The sequence below is a fragment of the Neovison vison genome, chromosome 3, assembly GCF_020171115.1.
Source record: "Neovison vison isolate M4711 chromosome 3, ASM_NN_V1, whole genome shotgun sequence".
NCBI lineage: Eukaryota > Metazoa > Chordata > Mammalia > Carnivora > Mustelidae > Neogale > Neogale vison.
In genome coordinates this window covers 127803245-127831210 of record NC_058093.1, presented here as the reverse complement: position 1 = coordinate 127831210, position 27966 = coordinate 127803245, and the positions used below count along the sequence as shown (strand labels likewise).

General features: G+C 49.7%; 1 protein-coding gene and 1 long non-coding RNA gene across 2 annotated transcripts in view; one reads left to right on the top strand and one right to left on the bottom strand.

Moving 5' to 3' along the window:
* Positions 1-27966, top strand: part of CNDP1 (carnosine dipeptidase 1) — a 32642-nt gene that overhangs the window by 1286 nt on the left and 3390 nt on the right. Inside the window, exons 2-11 of the mRNA XM_044242804.1 lie at positions 7596-7651; positions 10851-10976; positions 13878-14027; positions 14828-14990; positions 15682-15770; positions 17975-18175; positions 19069-19153; positions 24246-24406; positions 25423-25587; positions 26876-27017. Of these exons, the coding sequence (XP_044098739.1) occupies positions 10893-10976; positions 13878-14027; positions 14828-14990; positions 15682-15770; positions 17975-18175; positions 19069-19153; positions 24246-24406; positions 25423-25587; positions 26876-27017 (1240 nt within the window). The 5' untranslated portion in view covers positions 7596-7651; positions 10851-10892. The remainder of the gene's footprint in view (positions 1-7595; positions 7652-10850; positions 10977-13877; positions 14028-14827; positions 14991-15681; positions 15771-17974; positions 18176-19068; positions 19154-24245; positions 24407-25422; positions 25588-26875; positions 27018-27966) is intronic.
* On the bottom strand, positions 1725-8985 carry LOC122902807. Its single transcript, XR_006383875.1, has 3 exons — positions 8340-8985; positions 4245-4485; positions 1725-2275 (listed from the first exon to the last, which is right to left on the bottom strand). It is a non-coding gene; the product is annotated as an uncharacterized LOC122902807 (long non-coding RNA).

The following is a 27966-nucleotide window of genomic DNA, read 5'->3' as shown; positions in this document are numbered from 1 at the left end:
GCATTTCTAGCAGACGTCACAGTAGGATTAATTCATTCGTAAAGTAAGTCTGTCGCAGTACACTTGGCCTGCTTATTTATGGAAGTGCGGCAAGAACCGCGATTGGCCGTAGGCTCTTTTTAAGTCTGCTTCACTAGAACTTTAAATAAAGAATCTCAGAATAGACTTTTAAAATCTCTCTAGACCAGAAAGTCAAGTCAAGGACTTGCCATCATTCTTCATCTCCAAGTATCTATATCTGGGTGAATCCCTCCCTTCTTGAGGCTCCCCAATATCTATTTTAAACTAATAATTCTTTTATTGGATATAGCATGCAGTGTTGTTTTCAAGTATACAATGTAAGGATTCAGCAGCCCTAGGTGCTGCTCAGTGCTCCCTGTGATAAGCATCATCACCAGGGTTATTACGGTGTATTGACTATTCCGTAGTTTATGCTGCACTTTTCATCTGTCACTTATTTATTTTGTAACTGGAAGTTTATACCTCTTAATCCCTTTTATAAATTTCACCCATCCCCCCCTCCCCTCTGGCAACCACCAGTTGGTTCTCTGGTTTAAAGTCTGGTTTTTTTTGTTTGTTTGTGCCTTTGTTTTGGTTTTCAGATTCCACGTTTAAATGAAACTATACGGTATTCATATTTGAAGTCTCCTGGGTCTGTCAGAAAGTGTCCATCCTTCCTCACCTGTCAGGCTAGAAACCCCGTAAGCAAGGGACCAGGCTGGCTTGGGGGTGCTTTACTGGTTTGGGAAAGTCAATTTTAGTTTTTTCAAACTGGACATATCTGATTCTATGCACAGTGTTCTCAAATGCGGCCTTCCAGTCAAGGTCTTGGTAATCAGTGTTTTAAACTATATTCTCTTACGAGGAGGACAGATTCCTATTTAATGTACGCATTTGCCTATACGTAAAATATATAGGCACAGATACGTGAATTATTGTGCGGTGAAAATAAGAGCTCTCAGTAAGAATTTACAAATTCTGGAGGGATCAGGCAGGGAGATTCTGTTTACAGAGACAATTTATCAGATTACTGTAAGTTAAAGATAGCTTAAGAAAAGAAAAAAAAAAGGGTTTCCTTAAATCTTAAAGGAATCAGCATTATTTCAACCAAAAAGTTGAAAAAATGGCAGTTTCTTGTAGTCAAGTTTTGCTTTGTTTGATTCTGGGTTAGAATTTTTGTGATCGCATCAGCCCTTCCTTACCCTGGAAATCCGTGCCCAGCCATGTGGCAGGGTCACGGGCTCCTCCGGTGTCATCTCGGCGGAGCGTCCTTGCTGCTGCTGCTGACGGAGACTCTGGGAGCAGAACCAGAGTGAGGCAGAGCCTGCCAGGGACACAGACTGGAAAAGGGTCGTGGCTAACCACGTTCGAAAGCTCGTTTCAAACTGACTGAAGCGAAAAGGAAATGTGGTTATTTCTGAGGCACATGGCATTTCAAATTAAACGTTGGGATTGTGATGGATTCCATGTACAGTAAAAACATGGACAGATTTCTAGAACCTTTATGAATGTTTGAAATACTTATATTAGTAACCATACAAATACAACCTGAAGAAAGTTAAACATCACTTTTTTTTTTTTAAAGATTTATTTATTTATTTGACAGAGATCACAAGTAGGCAGAGAGGCAGGCGGGGGGGGGGGGAAGCAGGCTCCCCGCTGAGCAGAGAGCCCGATGCGGGACTCGATCCCAGGACCCCGAGATCACTACCCGAGCGGAAGGCAGAGGCCCAACCCACTGAGTCACCCAGGTGCCCCTAAACATCACTTTTGTTTGATAGTGCTTCTCATGTAATTTAACTTATCGTAGACCTGATTATAATTTAGTTAATTATAGTTAACATCACTCCCAATATTTGAAATTGTCCAGGGACCCTCTGGAAAAATCCCCAAATTGGGTCTTAGTCAAAGTTTTCATTTAGAATTTGACTTCTTTAAGTTTTCAAAAATATCCAGAGATTTAAAACCTGATTAAATAAGATCAGCGTTCATGTGAAATAATATTTGGTTTTCTATTCAACCAGAGTGACAATTTAAACATTTCAAGGGCAAATCAGGAAGTCACATAGTTTGGGGGGAAGGAGGAGGAGGAAGAAGGAAAAACGCTTTAGTTGTTTCCATATTGAAAAGACTTAGCTTTCTTAAGTGATCAAAGACCTGACGAGGGCAACGTACAGTACAGGTTATTTTGATAAGACACATAATCTTTATTTTCTGGGCAGATTGCTCAACATGTGAAGAGCAGTCTTTCATAATAATCCAAGAAGATCTTGTTCTGTGAATCGAGAAAGAATATTCAGTTGTAGTTTTACATAGTCACACTGTTGATAATAAAACTTAAAAAAACATAATAAATTCATTTACTTTTCCCCAGTTTCAACATACAACATAGCATTTTCTTTCTTTTTTCCCAACTTTTGATACTTGTTTTTTTTATTTTTTATTTTCCTGTTTTTAAAATTTTGAAACAAAAAACTTTAGATAACCCTAAACTAGGACAGAATTTCTTTTCTTTTAGTAAGAATACTTCTTCACGCCTTATATTCCTTTTTTTTTTTTAACCAAGAACATATCTTACTTTCCTTGTGTTCTTTGTGTATAGGGTTTCTTTCTTAATCCTAATTGCTCTTAGCAGTTTCACTTACTGTATGTAGATTAGAATTCTTAACCCTTGCAGCTTTGATATCTAGCGAACACCAGTCAGAGCAGTGAGCTGGCTGTTGCACACGGATTCTGTAGTTCAGCAGCTGTGTGAATCTCATTTCACATTCTTACCGGCCTGTGCTTCCTCATAGTACAGCTGACTTTCAATGTGGCAAAAGAATATATTTACCAACAGACTCATCTATCTTTTGTCTCTCTGTGATAAGAAGCCAAAAACAGATAAACTTATGTTTCTAAATTGTTTCAGTATTTTATTTAGAAATAGTCTGGATATTGAATGAGTATCATTTAGCTTAGTATAAATTTTAAGGTTTCAAGTTACCAAAAAGATTCTGGAAACTTTGTCAGCAGACATATTTGATAAACCTGAGCACTGCTGGGGTCGCATCTGGGAGCGGAGTGGAGGTAGGGGTGCGGGTCCTGACACAGTCCCGCTGTCGGGGCATCCCACAGAGCTCCTGCCTCAGGGACCATGCGGGGGGATTGCTTATGAGATAGCGCCCAGACAAGCTGTTTTAAGTTTAGTCTCACTAATTTGGTACAGAAAGTGCTGCAGGAGGAAGTGAACCAGAAGGAAAGCTCCGCCCCAACCCCTCCCAGGCCTGTGCACAGGATAGTAAGTCATTCCAGCACACCTGGGTGTAACGACTCTTGTCCCCAAAGCACCTCTCCTCACTGCCCCCATAATTCCTCAAGTGTCCTGCATCTCAATTGCTCTTTCAAGTGATGACTCTCCTCCCAATTCAGAAGCTCCCTGGCCGGAACAGAGGTGCCTTTTCGGACTATGCATGGCACTGAAAAGGACCACAGTCAACTTCAGCAGCCACTGGCACATAATATTGGGGGCATTGATCCCTGTCTTCCCCTGAAGGAATGAGGTACAGCGCATCCTGAGGGGGTGGGGAACTTGTGAAGGGAGAGAAGCGAGGGGGAGTGTGCACAGGTGGAGGGGGGAGAGTCCACGGTGGGACCTCCCCCAAAGTGTAGGCTGAGGAGCACCGCCAGTGCCCAGGGCTCCCCAAGCCTGCTGTGCTAAGAGATCTCAGCTTTCCAGTTTGCTTGGGCACCTTGTTACCTAACTACACACCTTGTACTGCTCACAGTCCAGTGTCTCTGCAGGAGCACTAGTCAGGGGCGACGAGACCAAGTCCCAAACCCTTACTGACGCACACCTTGGTTTAGATCCTGAACTCATGGTGCTGGGCCCATAGTCATTGATAGATCCCATGTCCTCGTCTTGGAAGCGGAAGGTATCCAGGACATGAATGTTTATGCCTTTTAAGGCACCATAATTGGAGCACACGGCTTTTCAGGGATTGTCTTCTTGCGAATCCTGTTCCCCCTGGATTTGGGGAAGCCTGTGGCGAGGTGTGTTCCACATGAGCCTGCGTGCGGACCCTGCGCACTGAGGCTGGGGAGCCCTTGCCGTCGAGGAAGGGAAATCACTGCCGGGACTTCTGACCAGCATTCCCATCCACCTCAGTTACCCCGACTACATGTGCTATAAGTTTTTAGTTGAGAAGACAGAATCTCAGAAACACAATAAATACCCCTACTGAGCAGAACAAAACAGAACTTACAGTGGGGAGCAGGAGCTGAAGCTGCTGAGTGAGACTCTCGCGGGGTGATGGGGCCCAAGGCGCCCAGGCTGGGAGGGCAGCTGGAGCCAGCACCACTGCAGAGGCGCCTGCTGGGGACATGTCCCAGCCCCACTGCCTGCTGTTTGGGAACGCCGAGCCACCAGCTTAAGACCAGATCCTGGACCAGGCATCCTGAAGCAGCCACTAGAGGCAACCATGACAGTCCTAGGCAGGAATGATTCTGGAGAAGAAGAATAAAAGAGCGGTCATTCAAGGGGGCCTGCTAGTGAAACTCCTGAATACAGAAGACTCACAGCAAGAAAGTCCACATCGACTGAGAAGTGAGTTTATGTCCTCTGACGCACAAACAGTAGAACACGTTTAAAATGGATGCAAACGCTGTGTGTTTGAATTCTTCAAGAGATCAGTGATCATGTGCGGAAGGTATTTATGAGTCGAAAACAGACGGATAGAAACACAAGTTAGAAGTCCTGACAATGAAAATTACTCATTGGAGAAACTCGGGAGTTCAGGTAAATGCATAACTGGTCCCCAAGAGAGACCTAATCACCTGCAAAACATGGAGTCCAGGAGCAGAGCGGAGAGCAAAGAAGGAAAGAAGGGAAGCTGCGAGGGCTGGAGGACACAGACCGAACGTCGACCACGGCCGTAGCTGGAGAAAGAGAGTCAAGAGAGTGGCGGAGAAACAGGGCTGGGACGGAGGAGAATTTAACAGAATAAACGAAGACCCAGTTTGCTAAGGGCTGCTGAGGATAGAGCATCAGGATGTCAGACACACCCAGCGAAGCTAAGGAGTAGGAGAAAATCTGAGGTCCCTTAGGGGAGAGGGTGCAGGTAGGCCATCGTGGGGACACTCAGCGGGGAGGGGCTGGTGGCAGGTGCCCTGTGTGCGTGGGGGGGCGGCCCAGCAGGGGTGCAGCAGCTGGTGTGTGCTGTGCCGATGCACAACTTGGATTGGGGGCAAGGCTGCGATCGTGGGCAGACGCCAGGAGAGCCTCTTGCAGAACGAGGAATCAATCCAGGTGTGGGTTTGCGGGAGACCCTGCAGACTCTGCAGCTTGCTGGGAGGGAACAGGATCAGCCCAAATTTACATTTCCATTTCCCTTCTCCATGTTACAGCTGAAACAGATTTATGAGCCACCAATCTTGCTTTTTCTACACAGCGTTGACATAGGAGTTGTGACGTCAAGCAGATCACGAGGACTGTGGGTGTAATTGTTAGCTGAGAGCTGGCTGGGGTCTGGTTCTGCAACAGGCACTTTGGGGTATGGAGAAAAGGGAGGCAAAAGCCCTAGCCCTCAAGCAAGTCGGGTATTAAGTGACCACGCCACAGAGTATGAGGTAGAGAAAATAAAGCACAGGGTGGGCTGAGTCGAAATTCATGTCCACCTGACGTTCACCTGATGTGAACTTATTTGCAAGTAGGGTCTTTGCAGATATAATCAGTTAAAATGAGGTCATACTGGAGTGGGGTGGACCCTAACGCCGCTGCCAATGTCCCTCTGAGAAGAGAGAGGACACAGAGCCACCCAGGCAGGACTGAGTGAAGCCTGAGGCACAGATCAGAGTCGTGCACCTGCGAGTGGGCCCCGGGCCGGCCAGCCACCCCCGCACAGTTGAGAAGAGGCAAGAAAGGACTCCTCTGGAGCCTCCAGAGCGACTTCCAACTTCCGACCTGCAGAACCGTGAGAGGATCCGTTCCTGGGGTTCTAAGCCCCCGGTCTGTGGGACGTTCTAGCAGTCCCAGGGAACTAATAGAGTGGGCTGGAGAAGTGCCTGCCCTTTCCTCAGCCTGCCCTTGTTCCCACACTTTCATCTGTGGAACTTTTTGTTCACAACCAAAAAGCCGCCTGTGGGAGTACACTTCCAGGAGGCGGCCCGGCCTAGCCTTCCCTTTACACCTGGACTTGATGCCCAGTCCTGAAGGACAAAGAAAACCCATGCTCTGAAGTCAAACTGAGTTTTTTGTGAGTTTAGAGCTTTATGACACTTAAGAGTATGGAGGCAATTACAGGTTTCTAGGAGAAGAAAGAAAGTCCCTCCAAACTGCCTGACTCCCTGAGCACCTCTGTGCTCCCTGGTCTGTGTCTGTGTGGCTCCTGGGCCACCTGGGTCTCCTGGGCTCCCCTGTGCCCACCACCCTCATACCCTCTCTCCCTCCACCTCCTGCTGGAACTTCCAGATGCTTCTCTCTTCCGCTGCTGCCAGAACCCCGATTTCGCCTGCTGTGCCCTGAGATCGGGCAGTCCCTCCCACAGGTGGATTAGATCTTAACACTTGGACGAAAAGTCCATCAAATGAGATTGAAGGGAAGGAGGAGAGGACAGTGGCTCCTGTCTCAGCACGGCTGGAGATCTTAAGATAGGAGGCTGGCCTGGCCGGGCACAGCACCACAGATGACTAGGGGTTCAACGCCCTTCACCCCAGTGTTGAGGGCTGTGCCCGGGTCTGCATTCTTGCCTCTGAGGAGACTCTCAGCTCCACGCAGGGACACTGCTGTCGGGGTGCAGCACCTTTCAGTGTGTGACTTTCGCGAAGCCGTGCCCCTGCAAAGCCTCTAGCTCCCTCCAGCCCTTTCTCCGGCCCTTTGCTGTGGTGCTGTGAACGGGCCGGTTCCCGAGGACAGCAGGCTTCAGAAGTGGCGCACAACAGGGCGGCCTCTCTGGCTGATGTCTGGACAGGCCCAGATCCCTGGCCGGTCCGGAGGGACTGAAAAGGTCACAAGAGACCTCCCTGAGGTGACATCACTGCAGACGATGCCTGCTTTCCCTTTCCCTGCGGCCTGCATGGGGCGAAGCCCAGAGGGAGGGAGAGAACACGCACCCCTGCAGTCAGGAGCAACTTGTCGTGCCCCTAAGGATGGAGCACTGTGCCGGGAGCCTGGGGCCCCAGGATAGCCGGCTGCCTCGTCCAGGACCCCAGGCCTCCGCAGGGCCCCGGGGCAGGCTTCCTGCCACGTGCCACCCGTGCCCCATGACCGCACCCGGCTCCTCCTCTACCCTCTGGCTTCTGGCTGGCTCTGGTGGAGAAACTGGCTGTTTTGGGGACTTTGGGGGGAGTTCTGCTCCTGGAAACCCTCTCCTTCATCCCAGACGGCCTCCAGGCTCCCTCTGAAAGCCACGCCCCAGAGCCTGATCAGGCTTCTGGGGGCAGAGTTAGTTAATCTCCGCAGGATCACTGGGTTCAGTGCAGCGCGCCTGCGGGGCAGTTTACCTGGTTAGGTCAGGAAAGCCTGGTTTGGGGTTGGGGATTTTATTTTTAACCCTGTCATGGTGAGATAAAGTAGGTGAATAAAGCTTTTTTTCTGGGTGATAACAATTTTCTCAAAGCAGGCACAGGACAGAACAGCCTCTGTAAGACAGTCACGCGGACTCCGGAAGACTCGGTGAGTGGAATTCTTGGTGGGCAAGTCGCTGCTGGCACTGAGGTTTCTTACGGGCGGAAAAGAGTTTGGCCGCCAGCCTTTGTGTGCATGGGGGAGGAAGCCAGCTTGGCCGGGGCTGTCTGGGCTGGGAGGCAACAGCGTTTTCATTTTCTATTGTTTATTCTAGTCGACATCAAAATCCACCAGCAATAGCAAGTAGGGAGGGAGTGGGTTTCATCAACAGCTTACCCCATTCCTAACCCCTTTTAGGAGTTGGAGGGGCGGGGGGGAGTGACCTTGCTGAAGGCAGCCCGTGGTGGTTTCAAGGCTGCCATTCGCTAAGCACACGGAGCACCTGACTTTGTCCAGTTGTGTTCAGAGCTGGGGGAGAGCGCAGGGAAGACAGGCCCTGGACTCAGGCAGCAGCTTGCGGGAGGGAGCGCGAACCTCCAAGGAGGAGCAGCCAGCCTGGGGCCCGGGGCCGGTTACACCGCAGACCTGGGCATGACTTGAAGAGGTCTGAAAAGGCAAAAGTGTTTAAAACTGAGATTCAGCACAGGGCGCTTGTTCCAAGTCAAAGAACAACCAGCTGCAATTAGCAGAAGCCTGGGGAGCAAGCGAGCTTTCCTCGGGGACAGCCCCTGCTCTTCCCCAGAACACAGGGGAGCCCGGGCCTTCCTGGTTCCGCTCCGACCCGTGCTTCACCTACCCGTTCTCAGGCACCTTTCCACAGCTCCAGAATCCTGTTGCGTGAAAGGATGGCAGAGCTCCATCTGCTCTGCGGGGAGGGAGGGAGTGCAGAGGGAAGTGTGCAGGACCGGTCTTTCTGGAAGACCAGTCCTTGGCCTGCAGCTCCTGCTGGGAAGGGAGGCGGTTCCCACTGAAACTGGAAATATTCTTGGTCCTTGCCGTCACCATTTTCCTTCTTTGCCCATGGCTCCATTTTCTTCCTCAAATTCTCCTTTTTATTTTTTATCAGAGAGAAGCGTCGAATAATTTTTAATGGAAATTGAACGAAGGAATAATAAGAGTTCAAATATTGATTTAGGTGTATCAGCTGCAAAAAATCAGCCTATTCCATTTGAGAGGGCTTTACCTGGGTGCCCACAGCTCTCTCTTCCTGCCACTGGGGGTCTGAGGCTCATTTCCTCCAGATTTGTTTGAAACCTTTGGCTTTTTGGCTCTGCTGCCACCAAGCTTGGCTGCTTCCTCTCAGAATGGAAGGCAAGGGGAGCTCTTCAGCGGCCCGCTGGCACCATCTACTGGACCACATTCTTAATCTGTTTGTGAATGAGTGTGGCTCCCTCCCCACCCCACCTTTTTTTAATTTTTAAAATTTTTTTTTATTTTTAAGATTTTATGTATTTGAGAGAGTGACAGAGAGCAGGAACAGGGGGAGAGGCCGAGGGAGAAGCAGACTACCTGCCCGGCAGGGAGCTCAACACCTCCAGGGCTCGATCCCAGGACCCTGGGAACAGGACATGAGCTGAAGGCAGATGCTTAACTGACTGAGTGGCCCAGCCATCCCCTTTTACCTTATTTTTACCCACTCCTTTGCGTCCTTTATGAACATTTCCCTGACTCATTATTGAATGAGTGCTTCTACTGATGATTGCTGTTTTTATAACGACTGTATTGCAGCCTAATTCCCAGGCCCTACACTTCACCCAGGTGCGCACTCTGGCGGCTGTGAGTCTGTCCGGCTGTGCAGCCGTCACAGTTTCAGAACGTTCCAGACACCCAGGAGGAACCCCCTGCCCGTCAGCGCTCGCTCCCCATTTCCCCCAATCCACCCAGCCCTCTGCAGCAAGGTCCCCCATCTCGGGAGCTGCCTGTTCTGGACATTTCACAGACATGGGCCGGGAGCCCCTGTAGTATCTCGTGTCCCGCATCCGTCCCTTTGCACCGTATGTTAAAGGCTCGTGGCTGCCGTGGCATGGGTCAGCCCTCCGTCTGTTTCCGTGGCTGAGAGACATCCCCTTGTGTGTGGCCGTGGCCACGTCTTTGTGTATCCGCGGACGGTCCTTTGGATCAGCTCTACCCCTCAGCTGCCATGAGGAAGGCGATGACTGGGCCACCATCCCCGGGCCTGGCCAGGAAGGGGCCTTCTCCTCACATCCCCACCTGTCATTGGCATGTCCCGACTTTTACCTGTTCTCCGGGTGTGAAGTGATTTTCATCTCCCTGGTGGCTAATAAGGTTGAGCACCTTTTCATGTGCTTACAAGCCACTGGTGCATTTTCTTTGGAGAAACCTCTCTTCAAATCCTTTGCCTGCTTTTAAACTGGGTCACTTTGGACCTTACTGCTGAGTCGCAGGCTCGTGTATTTGTAGACAGCAGTCCTCGCCTGGGTCGGTCCTGCCTGCGGCTGGAACCGGAGGCCGAGGGAGGGAGGGAGTAGCCTACATCTAAAATAGCTCTATTGTAGAAGGTACAGAAATCCAGAAGGAAGAGCTGGGCGGGAAGACGAGCACTAGTTCAGCTCTGGTCGGCCTCCTGGCCTCTGGACCTGGTTTTTCTGCTCGGAGCCCAGCCCGGAGCCCACCTTGGGGATGGGGGGATGGCTGGGGAGCAGCCTCAGGGGAGGGAGGAGGGGGTGAGGTCTGCTCGGGCAGGGAAGGGGATGGAAGCAGACGGGGAAGAGGAGAGATAGGGCTGGGCCTCCCAGGGAGAGTGTGACTGCAGGGGCTACATGGCCTCCCGTCCTGTGTCACAGCCTGGCTCGGGAGTTCCTTTGGCAGGTCCTGTGCCTGCAGAAACAGACAGGAGAAACCCACAAGACCGCACCAGATTTTAGAGAGTCCTTACAAAATATATGTATTTTTTCCAATAAACTGGTTGATGGCACAGAAAAGTGCTTTCCACTCCTCTCTCTCACAAATATTGCCTTGGTCACCGGGGTGGAGGCGCCGGCTTGCCTTCTCAGGACGAGAGCCCACGGGAAGGATTGCAGGACAGGAAAAACCCAAGTGCAGCATTGAAAGACAAGCTTGTTTTCTTGGTGTCTGTCTTCCTGAAATGCTTAAACGTTGAAAATGAAGCGTTTTGGGGAAGATAAAGCAATAAATGCATTTCCTGTTCTACCACCTTTATTACGTCAGTCCCAATGACTGGAAGCTGCTGTGTTGGATAACATAAGCATTCTTGAATGATTCGGAAGGTTCAAAGTCCAAGATTTGGTATTTATTTTTGCTGTCCCTCCCCTATGGCCCACTCCAGGCGTCCTCTCTCCTTGCCTCCCTGCTGCTGCTCGAGAGAAGCATGTTCTCTCCATCCTCGCCGCCCGCTGGGCTGTTGGAGAAGGCCTTCCAGTACATCGATCTCCATCAGAATGAGTTTGTAGAGGTAGGAGAAACGACACCCATCAGGTACTTGTGGGACATACCCTCTGAGTAGCTGGGTGAATGCTTATTTGCTGGGAGGTGCGGTTTGGGGGCTTTTTTTTTTTTTTTGCCTGAAAACTTAATTCCATGTAAAATGCCTATGACTCCTCACTGAGTTAAACTAATAAATACTGGTTACGTTTCGGGAAGAGATTCCTCTTCTGCCTTTCCTTCTAGAGATGGCGTTCCTAGCGTGTTGATCTGGGCTGTCTGTGTAGCAATGATGCCTGCTGAGCTCATCAGAGCCCCTGCTCCCTGCTTTAGAGGGACCCTTGTTGAGGCCCCCTCCTCCTGCAAAGCCTGCCCGAGACTCATCCCCCACTCCACCCCCTCGCTGACACCAGCCCAGAGTACTACGGGCTGGCTACAGCAAGCTTCAGGTCCAGAGTTCTGCCGAGTTCAATGTCAAAACTCTTCTGTAGTCCTTGTGCAATGTGCACTTTATCTCCTCCCTTATAATCCTCTGCTCCGTTCCGAACTCACGCCGTGGCAAACTGCCCGTGGTGTGGGCATACATCTCGGGGGAGAAGAGATGGAGGGGGTGGCGAGGGGGGAGGGAGGCTGGGCAGCAAAAGGGTGGGGGCAGGGAAGGGGCATAGCCACCATCAGCCTGGAAGTCCCCTTCTCCTCCGCTGACCCGTTCGTCCACCGGCACATGGGTGAGTCCACCACAGCCTGGGGACTCTGTGACATGTCACGGGACCTTGTCCCCGAACCCCCATGCCATGTGTGGCCCACCATTTGGGTTGAGTACATGTACACTGGAGCTCCCCGCCAATGTGAGCAACAGTCAAGAGTTTGTGTCTCCCGCTGTCACACAGTGCTGAATGGCCACTGGTCCTGGACCTGACCTTCTTTCGCGTGCTCATTGGCATATTGACTTGACATGGTGCCTGCTGGGTTTTTGAAGCCTGAGCGGGGACTCAGACAGGGGGAGAGGGACAGCATGCCGTGAGATATGGCCATCTGGGTGTTTGAGCCCAAACGCTCCTTCCCGCAGCGCCCTCACGTGGGCCCATCCATCACCTTTATGGATTACGTGCGGCATCTGCTCTACAAATTCCAGTTTAAGGTGTGAAACACAACATTCCTTAGGTTTGGTTAATATCTTCATAATACAAATGAAAGTGCTACAACCAGGACAGAGATCTAACTGGAATAAGTTGGGGAATCCAAGATCAGTCACCCGAAGTACGCTTGGTTTTTAATAAAAATGGTGGCAAGCCCAGTATAAGCAACTCGAGCCCCAGTAATGGGAAATGCTTGATTGTTATCGATGATTCAGTATTAGCTGATGTCTACAGAGCGCCTGCTAGGGACCAGGCACTGACCTGAGTCTTATGCACGTCATCTTTTCTAATCCTCACGGGAAGGAATGCTTGTTTTCTTGGACGGCTCCCCTCACTCTGTGGACAGACGTGTGCATTTTCCACACATCAGGCAACTGGCTAGTTCTCTGGACACCAAAGGGGCATCGCACAGTCTGACTCCCTTCTGACACCACTTGCCTGGCGTGAGCGTCACCCTCTTGCTCCCCCCACTAGGAGTGGATGCCAGTCGCACGTGGGTAGGGAGGCCCCAGTGGCTTACATGTTCCAAGCAGCTGTAAATCAGGGCTCCTATGAACCCTGCTCTGGTCCTCCTATCACTTACTAGAACACTTCTAGAACTCAGGAAAACAATTATGTGTGCCCTTTGTTACGTGATAAAGGGTAGATATGAGTGGCTGGATGAAGAGGCACATAGGACAGGGGCTGGAGGCAACTTCTGTCCTGCTGGGGTTGGGGTTCGCCACCTTCCCAGGCTGCAGTCACCAACCTGGACGATCTCGGAGCCCCAGACTTTCCAGGGTGCTTATGGAGGCTTTATCATGTGGGCATGACTGATCATTAACCCAGCTCTAACCCTCTTCCCTCCCCGGGGAAGGGGGTGGGAAGCCTCAAGTTTCTAACCATGGCTTGGTCTTTCCAGTGACCAGCCCTCATCCAGGAGCCCCCTAGAACAAATAGGCTCCCGTCTCCCAGGAAATCCCAAGGGAGTTAGGAGCTCTGCGTTAGGAACTCTGGACAGAGAGCGAGTCTCTGAACAAAAGATGCTCCCAGCACCTTTATGGCACAGGAAGTTACAAAGATTGTAGGTGTTCTGGCCAAGAGCCCAGGATAAAGACCGAGAGGTATTTCTTACTGTGCGACAGCATCACACTCGCAATAGCCTGCTGGTAGAGAGCACTGCCCTCATGTGAAGAGGGAGGCGAGGCTACGACTTGAGGAACATACGCAAATCATTCAACTCAAATGGGTGGAACTCAGGCCAAGAGCCAAGGCTGTCTGCCTGCACGGCCATGGGGTACACCGCCTACCAGATTCTGGAGGGGGCCATGGGGTACACCGCCTACCAGATTCTGGAGGAGGGGGGGAGGAGGACGACCACAAACCCAACATGTGAGGGGCGGTCAGGAAGTGTTCTGTGGCCTAGCCGAGGCCACTGTGTGATTACGCAGAGTGAGCTGCACATTCCAGAGGCCTCCGGGGACATTTGTGGGAGACCAGGGTCCCAGAGGAGGGGTGCCAGCCAGCGGCTCCTGGTTCCTGAGAAACCAGACCTGGTGGATCCCAGGAGGCACAGGACCAGTGTCCAGGAAGGCAGCCTTCTCCCTGGCCGGTCCTGCCCCGTTCTTCATGCAGCAGCCGTCTCTGCACATCTACGTCACCCTTGAATATCGCCTTGGCCAGCTCCGTCTTGGGTGCAGGTGGCGAGCGCTGGTGGTTTGGTGCCTCCAGCCCTCGAGTCACCGCCTAGAGTGGACGTGGTTGATGTGCTTGACCTTGCCTTAGACGAATCACCTTGTCACCTTCCCTTACAGACACTTAAGGAGTGGGTGGCCGTGGAGAGCGACTCGGTGCAGCCCCTGCCCCGCCTCAGGCAAGAGCTCCTCAGAATGATGGCGCTGGCGGCCGCCGAGCTCCGGCGCCTGGGGGCCAGCGTGGACTCCGTGGACTTGGGGGATCAGCAGGTGCTGCGTGGCTCCCTCCTCTCTACGAGCTGCCACTCCCGCGGGCATTGGCCAGGCCTGCCCTTGGGTGTTGGAAGACTGCGACTCACTCCGATCTGATCCTCCTCAAAAATGCTCCCATAATCTCCATCCCCAGTAAGGGTAAAAAATGACATCTGGTCCCAGACGAGTCGGTATCACTGATTTCTCATCGTGTCAGGACTGGGGGGCGGGGGAGAGCAAGTGGACTGGGTGAGCAAAAGCTTATTTTGGGAAGGCCCCTCCCTGTACTCCTCATACCCTTCACATGTGGCCGCATTTCTCCCAAACCGCCCTTTCCCTTACTTTCAGGTGCACCTTTCTCAAAGGCTCCAGTCTTTGATCAGAGTCACTGCTTATGACTGTGTCCCAGGGGCAAATGGCGATCCTTAATGTAGGCGCCGGTGCTGCCTGCCTCAGCCCGGGTGTGTCTCCAAATGGTGTGTGTTTTCAAGGACCACGTCCACCTAATTTAAGCCATTTGAGTCTGAGTTCATATTGGAGAGCTTATTTGATTAAGTTTACTGTTTGCCCCTGTGCATCCAAGGAAGCACTTTAATTTTAATTATCTTGTATGTTTTAACTAAGTGCCCCATGGTACCCATTTTAGAGGCAGATAAAGTGAGGAGTAGAGAAACTTTGTGGGCTCTACAAAAAACCCAGGGGTAGAAACAGGACTCCTAACGTCACGTCTGGATTTTCTGGGCGAACTAAACATTTTTTTTTTTTTAATGTGATCTGTTTGTGTGTGTGTGTGTGTGTGTGTGTGTGTGTGTTTCCAGCTGCCTAATGGTCAGACTCTCCCGATACCTCCCATCATCCTGGCCGAACTGGGGAATGATCCAAAGAAACCCACTGTGTGCTTCTATGGCCACTTGGACGTGCAGCCTGCTAGAAAGGAAGACGGGTGGCTCACAGATCCTTACATGCTGACGGAAGTGGATGGTAAGGGATGCATCGGTACTGGGTTCTTTGTGGCTTAGGAATCATAGATGTGATTCCTGTCCCCAGCTCCAGGCCTTCCCTGTTCTTGTTAAGAATGGACAAGATGCTACCAGTCTCATAGTCTGTTAGCTGTCCAGTGAGGCTGGCTTTTTTCTCATTTGTGAAAGAAACTATGAGTTATGTACCCACGACGTGTGCCCCTGGGCAAATTAACTCCCAACATGGGAGTTCTTGGGAGGAAAAAGTTGTCCAGGTCACACATTTTCCTTTTTAAAATACTAAGTGTAATTATGTTCTTTAAAGAAAAGAAGAAAAAAGGTTAATGGAGATACACACATACCTTTTTTTCATTCTTCTACTAATTATAAAATCTTGAAATGAGAGACTATGTTACATGACATTGTGCAACAAATCCTCAGGTCCTTTTCAGTGAACTTGGATGACATAGCTAATTCCTACTGAGGCCAAAGGGACTTGTATATTTCAAATTGGTTTATATCATCTGATGAGCTAATGACCATACTGTTTGTATATCAGGAATCAGACTTTGTGGCCTCGGAGCAAGATCTGTGCCTGGGAAAATGGAAAGCACTGTTGAAATGATTACCCATAAAACTACCCTTGTTTTTAACTCACTCAACTTGGCAGAGGTATCTATGCTTTTCTAAACACTCGTCCCTCATTTTTAAAGGAAAACTTTACGGACGAGGAGCAACAGACAACAAAGGGCCTGTTTTAGCGTGGATTAATGCCGTGAGCACCTTCAGATCCCTGGAGGAAGTAGGTGACCAGGTGTTTGGGAAGGGATGATGTTGACAATGTGACGATGAGGACAATGATGTTGATGACAACGATGATGTTGCTAGTGAATGTGATGATGATGATGGTGACCACGATGATAATGAAGGTGGTGACGATGACGAGGATGACTGCAATGAAGACAGTGACAACAATGACGACTAGAACGATGACGATATCGGTATTGATATCGATGATGGTGACAATGAAGGGCATGGCAATGACAGTGATGATAACAACAATGAGGATGATGATGACCATGGTGACAATGACAATGAGTAGAATCACAACAGTGATGACGATGATGGTTACGATGCCAGGGATGATGAGGACAATGATAACAATGATGACTGGGATGATGAGGTTGACAACAGTGACAATGATGATGACGATGATGATGACAAGGTGATGGCGATGACGATGATGACAACCATGAAGATGATGACAACTTCCTGCCTCCTCCATTCCTTCCTTCCTCCTTCCTCCCCTCCTTCCCTCCTTCTGCCGTCCCCTCCTCCCTCCCTCCCTCCCTTTCTCCCAAGGGAGAAAGCAATATTTATAAGAAACTTCCCGTATAAAGGCCAAAATCTACTTTGCTTTTAACTGTAACCTCTGAAACCTACATAATCACAAACAAAACATAAGAAATGTTCACTGCCCTGAATCGGGGGTGAATCAGCTGATCTCTCTGAGCCTCACTGACCTAATCTGTGAAGTAGGAATAGTTATTTCTGCTTCAGGAATCTGGAGTGGAGTGAATGAGATCACACACAGAGGAACCTGGTGCCTGTGAGTGTGAGGTCCTTTATGGAGGGGGGTTTCTTCTTTTCTCATGCCCTCCCATTCTTCCACCCTCCCATCCTCTCTGTGTCGCTTACTGAACACTTGAAGGCCCTCTCATCACTGGATCGTTTTACTAAAGTCAGACAACTATTAATACCCACATTGCATAGGTAAGGATTTGAGTGGCCAAGAGGTGAGATGGCTTGTCCCGGGGCCCTTGTGTGTCAGTGGCAGAGCAGACACCAAAACCCAGGCCTGGCAGCTGGCCTGTCCCCCCTCCCCCAACACATTGTGGTTTCTGGCTTATATATTATTAATCACGTTTTGCCAGAAAATTCTTAAGCTATCCAACTACTTCTCAGCAATTGTTTTCTAGTTAAATGTTAATAAAGAGCTTTCAAATATTAATATTTCAGAACTTTAGTTTAACTTCTTAAGACACATAGAAATAAATCTATGCAAGGGATACATTTGAACAAATCATTATCCCAAAATGCCCTTAACCAACTGAATGACCGAAGGTCACTTACTTTCTAATACATAATCCTCCACTCATCCTGCCTTTGTTAATCTTTGGTGAGTCAATCCCACTCACTAATTAGTATGTTTGTGCCATCGTTTATCTGTATAGAATTACTTCTAGAGTTCTCCTGTGTGTGTTTTATGCTCCAGGAAAAGACTTTGACCTCTCTTCTTCATGTGGCTCTCAAAGATATGAAGTTATAAATTATAAAGATACAAAAAGATCAAAACCAAATGGGGGAAAGCACATTGTAAAAATTTTAAAGGAGCTATTCTGTGCCCTAATATTAACTAGAGAAAAACTCAAGTTCCATTTTGCTGCAAGATCAAAGCCTTTGAATAACTTAAAAGGCAGATTGAACTCAGAACTGAAAAATAACAGATACTTGAAATAAAAATTATCCTGAGGCTTAAACATTAGACAGTCTTTCAAAGGAAAGAGTTCTCATTTATCATGCTCAGAATTATGAGGATGGAAAAGAGCTTTGTAATCTAGTAACCTTTCTTGAAAGGTTCCTTTTGGGTAGAAGGAAGAAAGCGTGTCTCTGTGGGGGCCTAGCAGAGCTCCACAGCGAGGGTGTTGCTTCTCCTGCAGGAATTTCTTCCCTGAATCATCCTTTAGGGTTCGTGCTGAACCCATCGGGGTCATGCTGGAGGCCATATACAATTGGTCTTCCATTATATTCCCCTTCACTGTCTTGGTTACAACTCCTTTGATGTGAACGGAGCTGATGGGAGTATGAACAACCCGTACACTGAATGTATGTAATAATTCACAAGTTTATGTCACATGCAAACCAATTCTGGATCTGAAAAGATGAATGGGCAAGTCTTGCGATTTTTTTGCCTGAATGGTTTATTCTGTTGTTTATTGGATTCAGGATCTCCCTGTGAATATCAAATTCGTCATTGAAGGGATGGAGGAAGCAGGCTCTGTGGGCCTGGAGGAGCTGGTCAGAAAGGAGAAGGACCAGTTCTTTTCCAGTGTCGACTACATCGTCATTTCGGATAACCTGTGGCTCAGCCAGAGGAAGCCAGCCCTCACCTATGGCACGCGAGGGAACAGCTACTTCAGGGTAGAGGTATTTGCAGTGGTGTGGAGGGAGGAGTCTGTCCTGGGATCTTGGGGGGAAGAGAGAAAGCTCTTGGGAGAGCAGAGTTCTGAGCTGGAGGCATGGCCTGGGGGTCCCGGCAGTCTAGGGACTGGGGGATTCAGGAAGCCTCCCAACCGGAGTGGCCATGCTGTGTGCATTTTTCTGGAGGGAGAGGATACAGGAGTTTGTGACTCTGACTGCCTGATCATGGTCTGTCGTGAGCAGGTCCATGCAGGACCCCCCTGTGCATGTGTGGTCAGGGGAGAAGGGGGTGGCACTGGCATGGCTGGGCTGCATGGTGCGCAGCCTCATGCGGACACCTTGACCTCACCACCTCAGTTTCTTTACCTGTAAAGTGGGTCCTGGGTGGTTGTGATCCCCAAGTATGATATCCAGTTCAGTTTCCTTTAGCTTTTCTATTCATACTGACAGCAATTTAGATCCAGAAAGTCTTTCCATGGTAAACCATTCATTTTTTATGAGCCATGGACCGAGCTCCAGAATGGGAGGCAGGGAGAAAGTCACTAGTGAGGACACTAATAGAACTTGCAAGAACAGAATAAAGAGAAGATGGTTTCTGGAAGGAGCGGTGAGAGATAGTTGGGCAGAATACATAGACTTCAGCCACTTGGAGAAGGGGCTGCTGGCCCCAGACAGAGCTGTGTGAGACGAACAACTGAGGACTGAAATCCGTTTCGGGGGTTCAGGAAAGAATGAGAAATGAAGACAAGGGAGGGGTAGATGCTCTAAGTCATGTGACTGGGAGGTAGCCACGTGAGTGCTGAGGGCTATGGTGTGGGGGCTGTTCTCTGCCACGTGGAAGCTATCCCCAGAGCAACCACAGAGGTGATCAACTGTCTTCTCTTTCACCTGTCTTCCAGGTGAAGTGCAGAGATCAAGATTTTCATTCAGGAACTTTTGGGGGTGTCCTCAACGAACCAATGGCCGATTTGGTTGCTCTTCTTGGTAATGTCTTATCTCATTTCATTTTTTTTCAAAGATTTATTTATTTATTTGAGAGAGAGAGGGTGGGGTGGAGGCATAGGGGGAGGGAAAAGCAGACCCCCACTGAGTCTGGAGCCCAACGCAGGTCTCAATCTCATGACCCTGAGATCATGACCTTACCTGAAACGACAAGTTGGACGCTCAACTGACTGAGCCACCCAGGCACCCCTTCATTTCATCAAGGATAAGCATCAAGGATCTACTAGAATATGGTTCTGTTTGACTCAGGCAAGGGTGGAGTAGAAGAAAAACCATTTTCTTAGCTTCTCCCACTTTGGCTAAATGTTCCTTGGGCTTATTAAGTCCACATCACTGTTGTTCGTTGATGGAAGCTCTTCCTCAGCTCACCCCCCTTTGTTTTACTGGGTATTGTGACACATCTGTCCACACCCGGGGGCAGTAGCTGAGAGGGGCGTCCGGAGAAGCATCCAGAGATGATGCCAAAGACAGCGGCACCACCTGGCTCCTTGCGTCCAGTTCTGTGGCCTCCAGTGGCCCAGCGACCCCGTCGATTTGCTTGTTGCTGCCTGCTCATGCCCTCCCGTAGAGCGCCTGGAGCTCCCGGGCGGAAGCTGTGTGTACGTGTGTGCTCTGCTGGAGGGCAAGTGTGCCCTCTCTGACCGCCTTGATTCATCTTGTCGCCCTTGCTTGCATGTGGGCTGGATCCCGGTGGTGAAGGATGCTTCATCCTCAGGAGCCTCACTCGGAGGAGCCCCTTTCTGCAATCCTGGCAAGAACGCTGCCCTTTTATGTTCACAATTTGGTGTTCTTCAGACTCCACAATACTTGGATATGTCTCCTTGGCCTGCAGGATACCTTTATGCAAATATTACAGCATGCCCCTTTTGGGCAAACTGCCAAAATCATGTCCTCTATGGGGATTGATCAGCAAAAGTCACGGCTTTACCTCTGCCCCACTCACTTGCATCCCCTTGGCCTTGGCAGTCTCAGATTGGGCACCATCAGCGCACCTGGGCCACCTGCTGGGTGGTCTTCAGGACCATCTCTATAATTGTTGAGCTTCTTGCCTCTTCATTCCCTGAAGAAAATAATGAAATCTCTGTCTACCTCTCATGTGTTGTCTGGCTCTGGTGTCAACTCTCTTCCATCCACCTGTCCTTTTTCTCTATTTGCCTGTCACCTATGTTTCTTTATGGCCATCTAGTTCTCCTAAAATGTAAATCTTGACAATATTTCCCATGCTGGGAACAACAATCCATTTTCCTTTAAAGTGTTTAAAATGTTTCCAGGAGAATTCAGATAGCATGCAACTCAATATTTGGTAGTGAGGGGTGAAAGAATTAATTTTCTGTTTTACTAGAACTAATTTTTTCTTCCCTAGGATTGGCTCATCAGATCTTTTTTTTTTTTTTTAAAGATATTATTTATTTATTTGACAGAGAGAAATCACAAGTAGGCAGAGAGGCAGGCAGAGAGAGAGGAGGAAGCAGGCTCCCCGCTGAGCAGAGAGCCTGATGTGGGGCTCGATGTGGGGCTTGATCCCAGGACCCTGAGATCATGACTTGAGTCAAAGGCAGAGGCTTAAACCACTGAGCCACCGGGCGCCCCGACATCATCAGATCTTTACAGTGCATTTCAGTCTCTCCCAATCATGATCATTGCACGACATTCTCTTAGACTATATGATTTCACCCAGGCATAGAATTCCATTCAGTCCTACAAATGTATATGGCTCTGCAAGGAAAAATCAGGTCAGGAACATGAACAGAATGAAAAGCTTATGGTTTCACTTTCTTTAATTTTTGGAGACAAATCAAATAATCAGTCCATAATGAAGTGATTCGGGATTGGATCATCTGCATGGCTTTCATATGTGTTGTACAAAGACTGAAGGACTTAGGGTTGAACTTCAGACTGATAACAAGCACTTTTGCTTGCTGACCCCAATAGTGTCTTGGCTCCCATGCTTTCCTGTGGGGTCACTGCTGGTTAGGGATGATGACCCAGGAGAGCTGGTTCCATCAGGTCCTCCCCCTGTAGTGGACAGGTGCCCTGCACATTAGTGAGGAAACCCCCTGCTGCTGTGTGACCTTGTGCAAGTTCCCAATCTCTCTGCCTTCTGAGTTTCTCAGCTCTATGACCCTAATAATTGTGATTTCTAATAGATTATAAAGCTTTATTGAGTGCTAGCTGTGTGAGAGTCACAGGAGTCCCCATGGGGGGACACAGGGAAACTGGCTCGCCCCCATCTTCAAAGAGACTTAGACTGCGGTGTGTTTGGGGAGAGGGGGATGGCAGGGGTGCAGATGCCCAGTTTGCACAGAGCCCTCAGCTCCAACAGTTTCCTATGGTGGATAATCCCATTCCCTGCACTCTCCTAAAAGTCGCAAGGCAGGGCAGGTCACAGCAGGGGAGTGGGGGCAGGGCCCTCTTACAAGCGCCAACTACCCCATAGTATTAACATGTTAAAATCCAAGCAGACTCCTGGGGATGAAGGATTACATTTGCTTCCCCGGTGCAGTTTTCAAAGGCACAACCCTCTCTGCCTCCCATGCATTTCCCGGCTGGGCTCCTGGCCGAGGAGGCGCTAGTGGCTGCAGAAATTACTTCAAATTCAGAGGATCATGATTTCAAGGGGGAAAGGGGTGTGGTGGGGAGAAGAACTCTCTCAGCAACATCCTGTTTTCACGGGAACGCAGCCAGTGCTGTAGATGTGGATCGCAGAAGCAGGGACAGCCATGTGTGGCGTTTTCCCACTGCCTGGCTCTGCCGTGGGCCCCCGAGGACACCTTGTGCTGAGCTGAGCGGCGTCTAAACAGACCTCTGCTGGGGGTCGGAGGGGCAGGGAGCGGAGGACATGCTACTCCTCGGCTCTCGGGATCTGTGTCTGCTGGGAAGACCTAGCTGGGAAGGCTGCCCCGCATGCTGAGGAAAGAGGATCCGTGATTCAAAACCATACCCAGGACTAGGCCGGGCCAGGGGTGCTGGAGAAGAGCAGTGAGCATGTAGAAAGGCCATGCTGCTCAAACCCCGTCCTAGTTTGACCCCCTCCACGCTGCCCATGACAGTATCTGGCAAGACCAGCTGGAAAAATCAGAAGAACGTCAGAGCTCAGTGTCGGGATACAGAGGCCGAACATCCTGGCCGCTAGAGCGTCGCGGGTCTTAAGTGTCGCCGACTTTGTCGTTTCCAGCACTCCTCGCTTCTCACCCCCGAGGCTGTGCCAGGCGCGTCTCACACCATCTCTGGGGCCCAATGGTGATGCCGCCTTGGCTTTCCCCGTGTGTCCCCCCTTGCGGGCTCCCGGCCTGCTCTGCGCGCCTGCGGTTTATGCCCCTTTGCAGCTGCTTGTCTGTGGTCCCACAGGGTCTCTTCATCCTGCTTCTTTCCAGGCAGATTGTGAGCAGGGTCTGTTTCTTACTCTTTGCAGCTCTGTCCTTGCCTATGAGAATGTCAGCAGAAGTTTAGGGACATGCACTAAGGGAAGACTTAGTGATTGTATTATTGATGGTGCTTTTATGTTTGATTTTGACTTCGGTGTGGGTACAGAGGGTGGCCTGCAAGTCAACGACAGGCAGTCCCAGTTACTGGCACCCAGCGTTTGTTTGACTTGCATTTTACTAACAGGCTGGTACCATTTTTTACTATGTTATACGCTTTGTTGGGCTAAATGCAGGGAATTCCGTAAGTCAGTGCTGCCAGAGGCTGCTCCATGCACAGCAGGCTGCAGACCGTACCCCAACGTGGCTGTAGAATTTTGGGTGAAGCGTGCGGGGGACCGGGAGCGGGCACTAAGGAGCACATGGTTGAAAACCAAACAGCAAAGCCTTCCCTTCTTATTTTGCTGCCTTGACATCTCCGAGCTTGGGGTTTGCCTTCTAAGATCATCTCAAGTGCCGGGACACCCAATATGTCCCACACTACGGCCATCCCTGTGGGTGCTGGTAGGGTGTTTACCCTGGATTCTGTTGTGTCTACACAGAGAGCCAAATCACCTGCCATTGGGTTTAGGGAGGGTCACACTTGTCATTTAGCCTGTGTGCTGAGTGGTGATGCTGTTGCTGATGAAAGTGGGGTCTTCACACATCCTCTTGTCCCTGGCGTTCATCCTGTGCCTTGAACATAGCCGCCTCCAGTCGCGAGGGGAATCGCACCGGAGCCTTCCAGCCTCTGCTTTGTAATTGTCGGCCTCGACAGAAGATTTGAAAATACGGTGCTTCACAGTAGTTTGACATTGTCAAGTTATAGTCACATTAAGAATGTGGAGTGCATTTTTTTTCTGAAGTGTCTTTACTTGAATGAAAGGCCCCAGGGGGCCTGAGGGTGAATTTAGATGCCCAGAATACATTTGTCACCATTTCTATAGTCCGCTTGCTGCTTTGGCAAGCACGTTCTGGAGGTCGTGGGCAGTGTTTACTGAACTTCCACCCTGACTTCCTCTGTGGATAGTCACTGAGGATCCCCTTCCTCCATTCCTATTAATCCCCAAGCTCTTTCATAAATAACAGACAGGTGCGTCTGCGTGTTCGCTCTGGAGGTGTTTGTGGTTGAGGCAAGCCTTATAGGCTAGACCTCAAGGGCATTGTGCTTTGATTAAAGGTGAGTGTTTATTATATGATGGTGTGTGCAGGGGGAGAGAAGCCAAGAAGCAAAGAGGATTGTCAGTTCCTCAGGAATGTTTGTGTAGACACATACATACGCATTCAAGTTTTTTATAATGAACATATAGTACTTTTTAACTCAGGATCAACTGAAAGTTCAAAAGGAACCTTATTTAGAACACAGGAGGTGTCACTGAGAACTTCTATAAGGCAGGGAAGTCCCAGCCGATTACCGTGTGTTTCCTTTTCTCCATTGATGAGGTGGACATTAGAACGAGTCTGACTCAACCTGAGTCTGCCTGGAGACCAGCTCCTTCCTCCAGCCACCCCCTCGGAGGTGGGGATGGTGCCAGTGGCTCTGCCAGGGGACCAGGGCCTGTCACAAGGCCCACTGCAGCCCCAGGAGAGTCACCCACGGTCCTGCTCAGGGCCCAGAACATCAGCGCCCCCGTAACTTCTTCCTGGCTTTGTTTCCCTTGTGTACCTTGCAGGTAGTCTTGTAGACTCATCTGGTCACATTCTGATCCCCGGAATCTATGACCAGGTGGCGCCTCTTACTGAAGAGGAGAGAAAAATGTACAAAGCCATCCATCTGGACCTAGAAGAATACCGCAGAAGCAGCCGGGTTAAGAGATTTCTGTTTGACACCAAGGTATGGTCACAACTGGTGGCTAGTCTGAAGGCCTGCCAGTAATAAAGGCCGTTTTTCCCATTCCACATTTACCATGGGCTGCGAATCTGCACGTCTCAGAACTGAGTGTGGGTGGTCATTTGGAGGAAGAATTTCACTTTCGTGGCCACTTACCTCCCTCAGTCTAGAGCAGCCAGAACTTACTCTGGGGTCCAACGGCACTGGCCTCAGGCGGCCATCCCTCAGTTCCAAGTGATTTTCCAAGTCAGTTTCTTGGACTTGATCCCACGCCAGCCTTCGGCTGCCCGTGCTTCCTACCTGCTCAAAGATGAAAACGCTCTGAGATTTTTCTAGCTCCGAGCCCTCTAAGTGTTCATTTCAGCAGACAGAATTAAGAGCCTTTGGGGCTCATCTGTACGTCGCTACATGGCTGCCTTGGGGTAGTAAAAAAACCAGAGCCCAAAGCATTCATTTCTGGAAAATTTGCATGTTTTCTTTCCCCTTCTTCTTTTTAAATCCTGTGCCTGCTACGGTGTGTGGCGGCTAATGCTCGTTCTGGGGGGTGCCAGGAGGGGGAACATCATGCCCAACAGAAGTGATAGATCTCTTCCCTGCGACCAGCTCTGCCTTGGCCATAGCAGGCAAGAAAAGTAGCTCAAACATATGCCGAGTTCTTTGAAGCCTTCTGGAAAAGAGAATGCCTTTCCTGTGCAACTGACCATCATGATGATTGGGGATAGAAGTTTCTAACCAAGTCCCAAATTCTGAAAGCCCCTTTGCCATCTATTAACTTCAGAGCTGAGGCGACGAGGGGCCTGCGTCCGTGGAGCAGCTCGGTCAGGCGGGGGCGGCAGAGGGACTCGGGGCCGGAGGGGAAGGACTTGTGCTACAGTCCAGGCACGTCTACGGAAGGTGATAATTAACTTGTCACGAGCGGTGTCAGAGATGTGCCGAGACGGGTGATACAGGTGGCACAGGTCAACAGAGTTTTAACGGAACCTTCTCTTATGTAGTAAAATAATCTTGTTTTCCCTCAGGAGGAGATTCTAATGCACCTCTGGAGGTACCCATCTCTTTCAATCCATGGGATTGAGGGTGCTTTTGATGAGCCTGGAGCTAAAACAGTCATCCCTGGCCAAGTTACAGGGAAATTTTCAATCCGTCTGGTCCCTCACATGGATACGTCTGTGGTGGAAAAACAGGTACCAGATGTGCGTGGTTCTCCCTGCAGCCGCACTCCGGAGTCAGTGAGCTGTTCAGCTGTTAGCGCTGAAGTTCCATTTTTTTCCCCGATAGAAAAGGGACTGGAACAAATGTCAAGAAACCAATATAATTTTCGTTCGGTAAAAATCTCTGTCTGTAATTATATGCAATTTCAGTCGTCAGATAAATAATCGTTTGCGGTTGGAGTGATGGGAAGTGTTTCTGCATTGAACAGTTGACATCAGGGCAAGATTGGCTGACGCGCAGATGGGGAAGCCCGCTGCCCGTGGCCTGATGGGGCTGCAGACGCTCAGACGTGTAGCTGGTTTGCCCTGGTGTCTGGAATCCACAGTCTGAAGGCAGCCGTTTTAATGAAAATGTTATCTGGAAGGGGTTTTCTGTCTAAATTCTCAAACTATCATCAGTTTACCTCAAGTTCAACAGAAAGTACACTCTGAATAAATGGGCTCCGTGAATACGTCATCCCACATCTCTATATCCCGGTGACCTCTTTTACTGTCTTTATAGCGTTAATTACATCCTAAAACAACCTCCTTCCCTCTGTCCATCCCTGTTTCCTGCCCTTCCTCCCTCCTGTTTTGGATGTGTTGTTTCTCTTTCTTACAACGTACGGATTTCGCCAGGGACCCCCCTGCCACCCCGGTTTTGCTCACAGCTGTATTCCCGGCACCTAGTACCGTTCCTATCAACGTGACAGGCATTCAACAAATGTTTGTTGAAGGGATGAATGGGAGGGAAATTTCAGAGTAGGGAGTTGTTCTTGGGAGGATTTCCACAGTGGCCACTGGAATGCAGCCCAGGGGACAGAGAAGGAGGCTGACAAAAGGCTCCTTTATAGCTTGGTTTGGAATCACCCCTCCCCTTTTCAAGAATTAACAAATGCCTAATATTTCCAAAATTGTCATTAAGGTACTGACAAGTCTGAGAAGAGGGATGTTCAAATGGAGAAGTTGTATTGTGCTTCGTAATTGCCAAACATGAGCAGTCTGTCATTGTGGTCAGGATGGGGAGGGCGCAGGGCTGAGAACTGGAGGGTATTAGGGGTTGGAGATGGAAAGGGAGGGAGACCCGTTTCTCTCACAGCTAAAGCTTTCAGTCCCGGGGCCCTGCCCGCTGACTCAGCCCTCCGCGAGAATGAAGGTAAAATCACGACGCTCAAATTTGTTGGGCTGGGATTTCAGTTTCTTGATCAAAGACCGCTGTTGATTCACTGCACGGGAGAATAACTTGAAATTTTCTCTTATAACTGAAAATGTTCCTTTTCAGGTGAAACAGCATCTTGAAAATATATTCTCCAAAAGAAACAGTTCCAACCAGATGGCTGTTTCTATGACGCTAGGACTGCAGCCGTGGATCGCAAATATTAAAGATAATCAGTATCTTGCAGCAAAAAGAGCCATCAGAACAGGTTAGACGTGCGGTACCTCGAGTTGACAGTTTTCAGTGGGACCAGGGTGCGGTGCCTGGTGGGGCTGTGGACAAAGCAGGCTCATTCAGAATTTCCGTTCGGCTCTCCTTTTCAGACAGGCTCCGGAGACTGTCAGCAACTCCACCCAGGGTTCTTCCGAGGCACTGTCCCCCTGACCCCTCCCCACAGCCTTCCCCAGTTTACTAAGTAAGCCTGGAAGAGATTTAAGAATTTGCTGAATGAAGGGCACCCAGGTGGAAGTGGCAAAGCTGGGTTCACATCTGGAAGCCTGAATTTGGGACAAAATGACGGACTTGTGAGCGTCTGATACTTATGGAAATGATGGCCAACGTATAAAAATGTCCTTTAAAAGGCATAGCTGCGTTTGCATGGAAGAATAGGAAATCTGGGGTTAAAAATGAAGGAGCTAGGCGCGCCTGGGTGGTTCAGTCAGTTGAGCATCTGACTCTCGGTTTCAGCTCAGGTCGTGACTTCAGGGTTGTGGGATCAAGCCCCACATCGGGCTCTGGGCTGGGTTCACTGCAGAGTTGCTTAAGATTCTTTCCCTCTTCTGCCTCTGCCGCACCCCTCTGGCACTTACGCGCATGCACGCCGACTCTCCCTCTCTAAAACCAAACCAAACCAGAAAGAAACCAAACAAAAACAAAAAACAAAACTCTTATTTAAAAAAAAAGGAGCTCGAATTTAATGGGATAACAAAGCTGACATTGGGCTGCCCTGTGGGGATTTGTTCTTCTTGGTCGCAGAGAGGTTTGGGATTTCATGGCAGCGGGCCAGCAGGAGGTAGGGAACAGGAAGTGAGACCCACTGTGTGAAGGCAGGCCGTTCCCCAAGAGTCAGGGTCACCCTGGAAGGGGCTAACCACGGACCCAGCCTCACAGGGTTTGGGGCTTTAATGCACTCTCCGTGGGGCCCAGTTCTGATATGA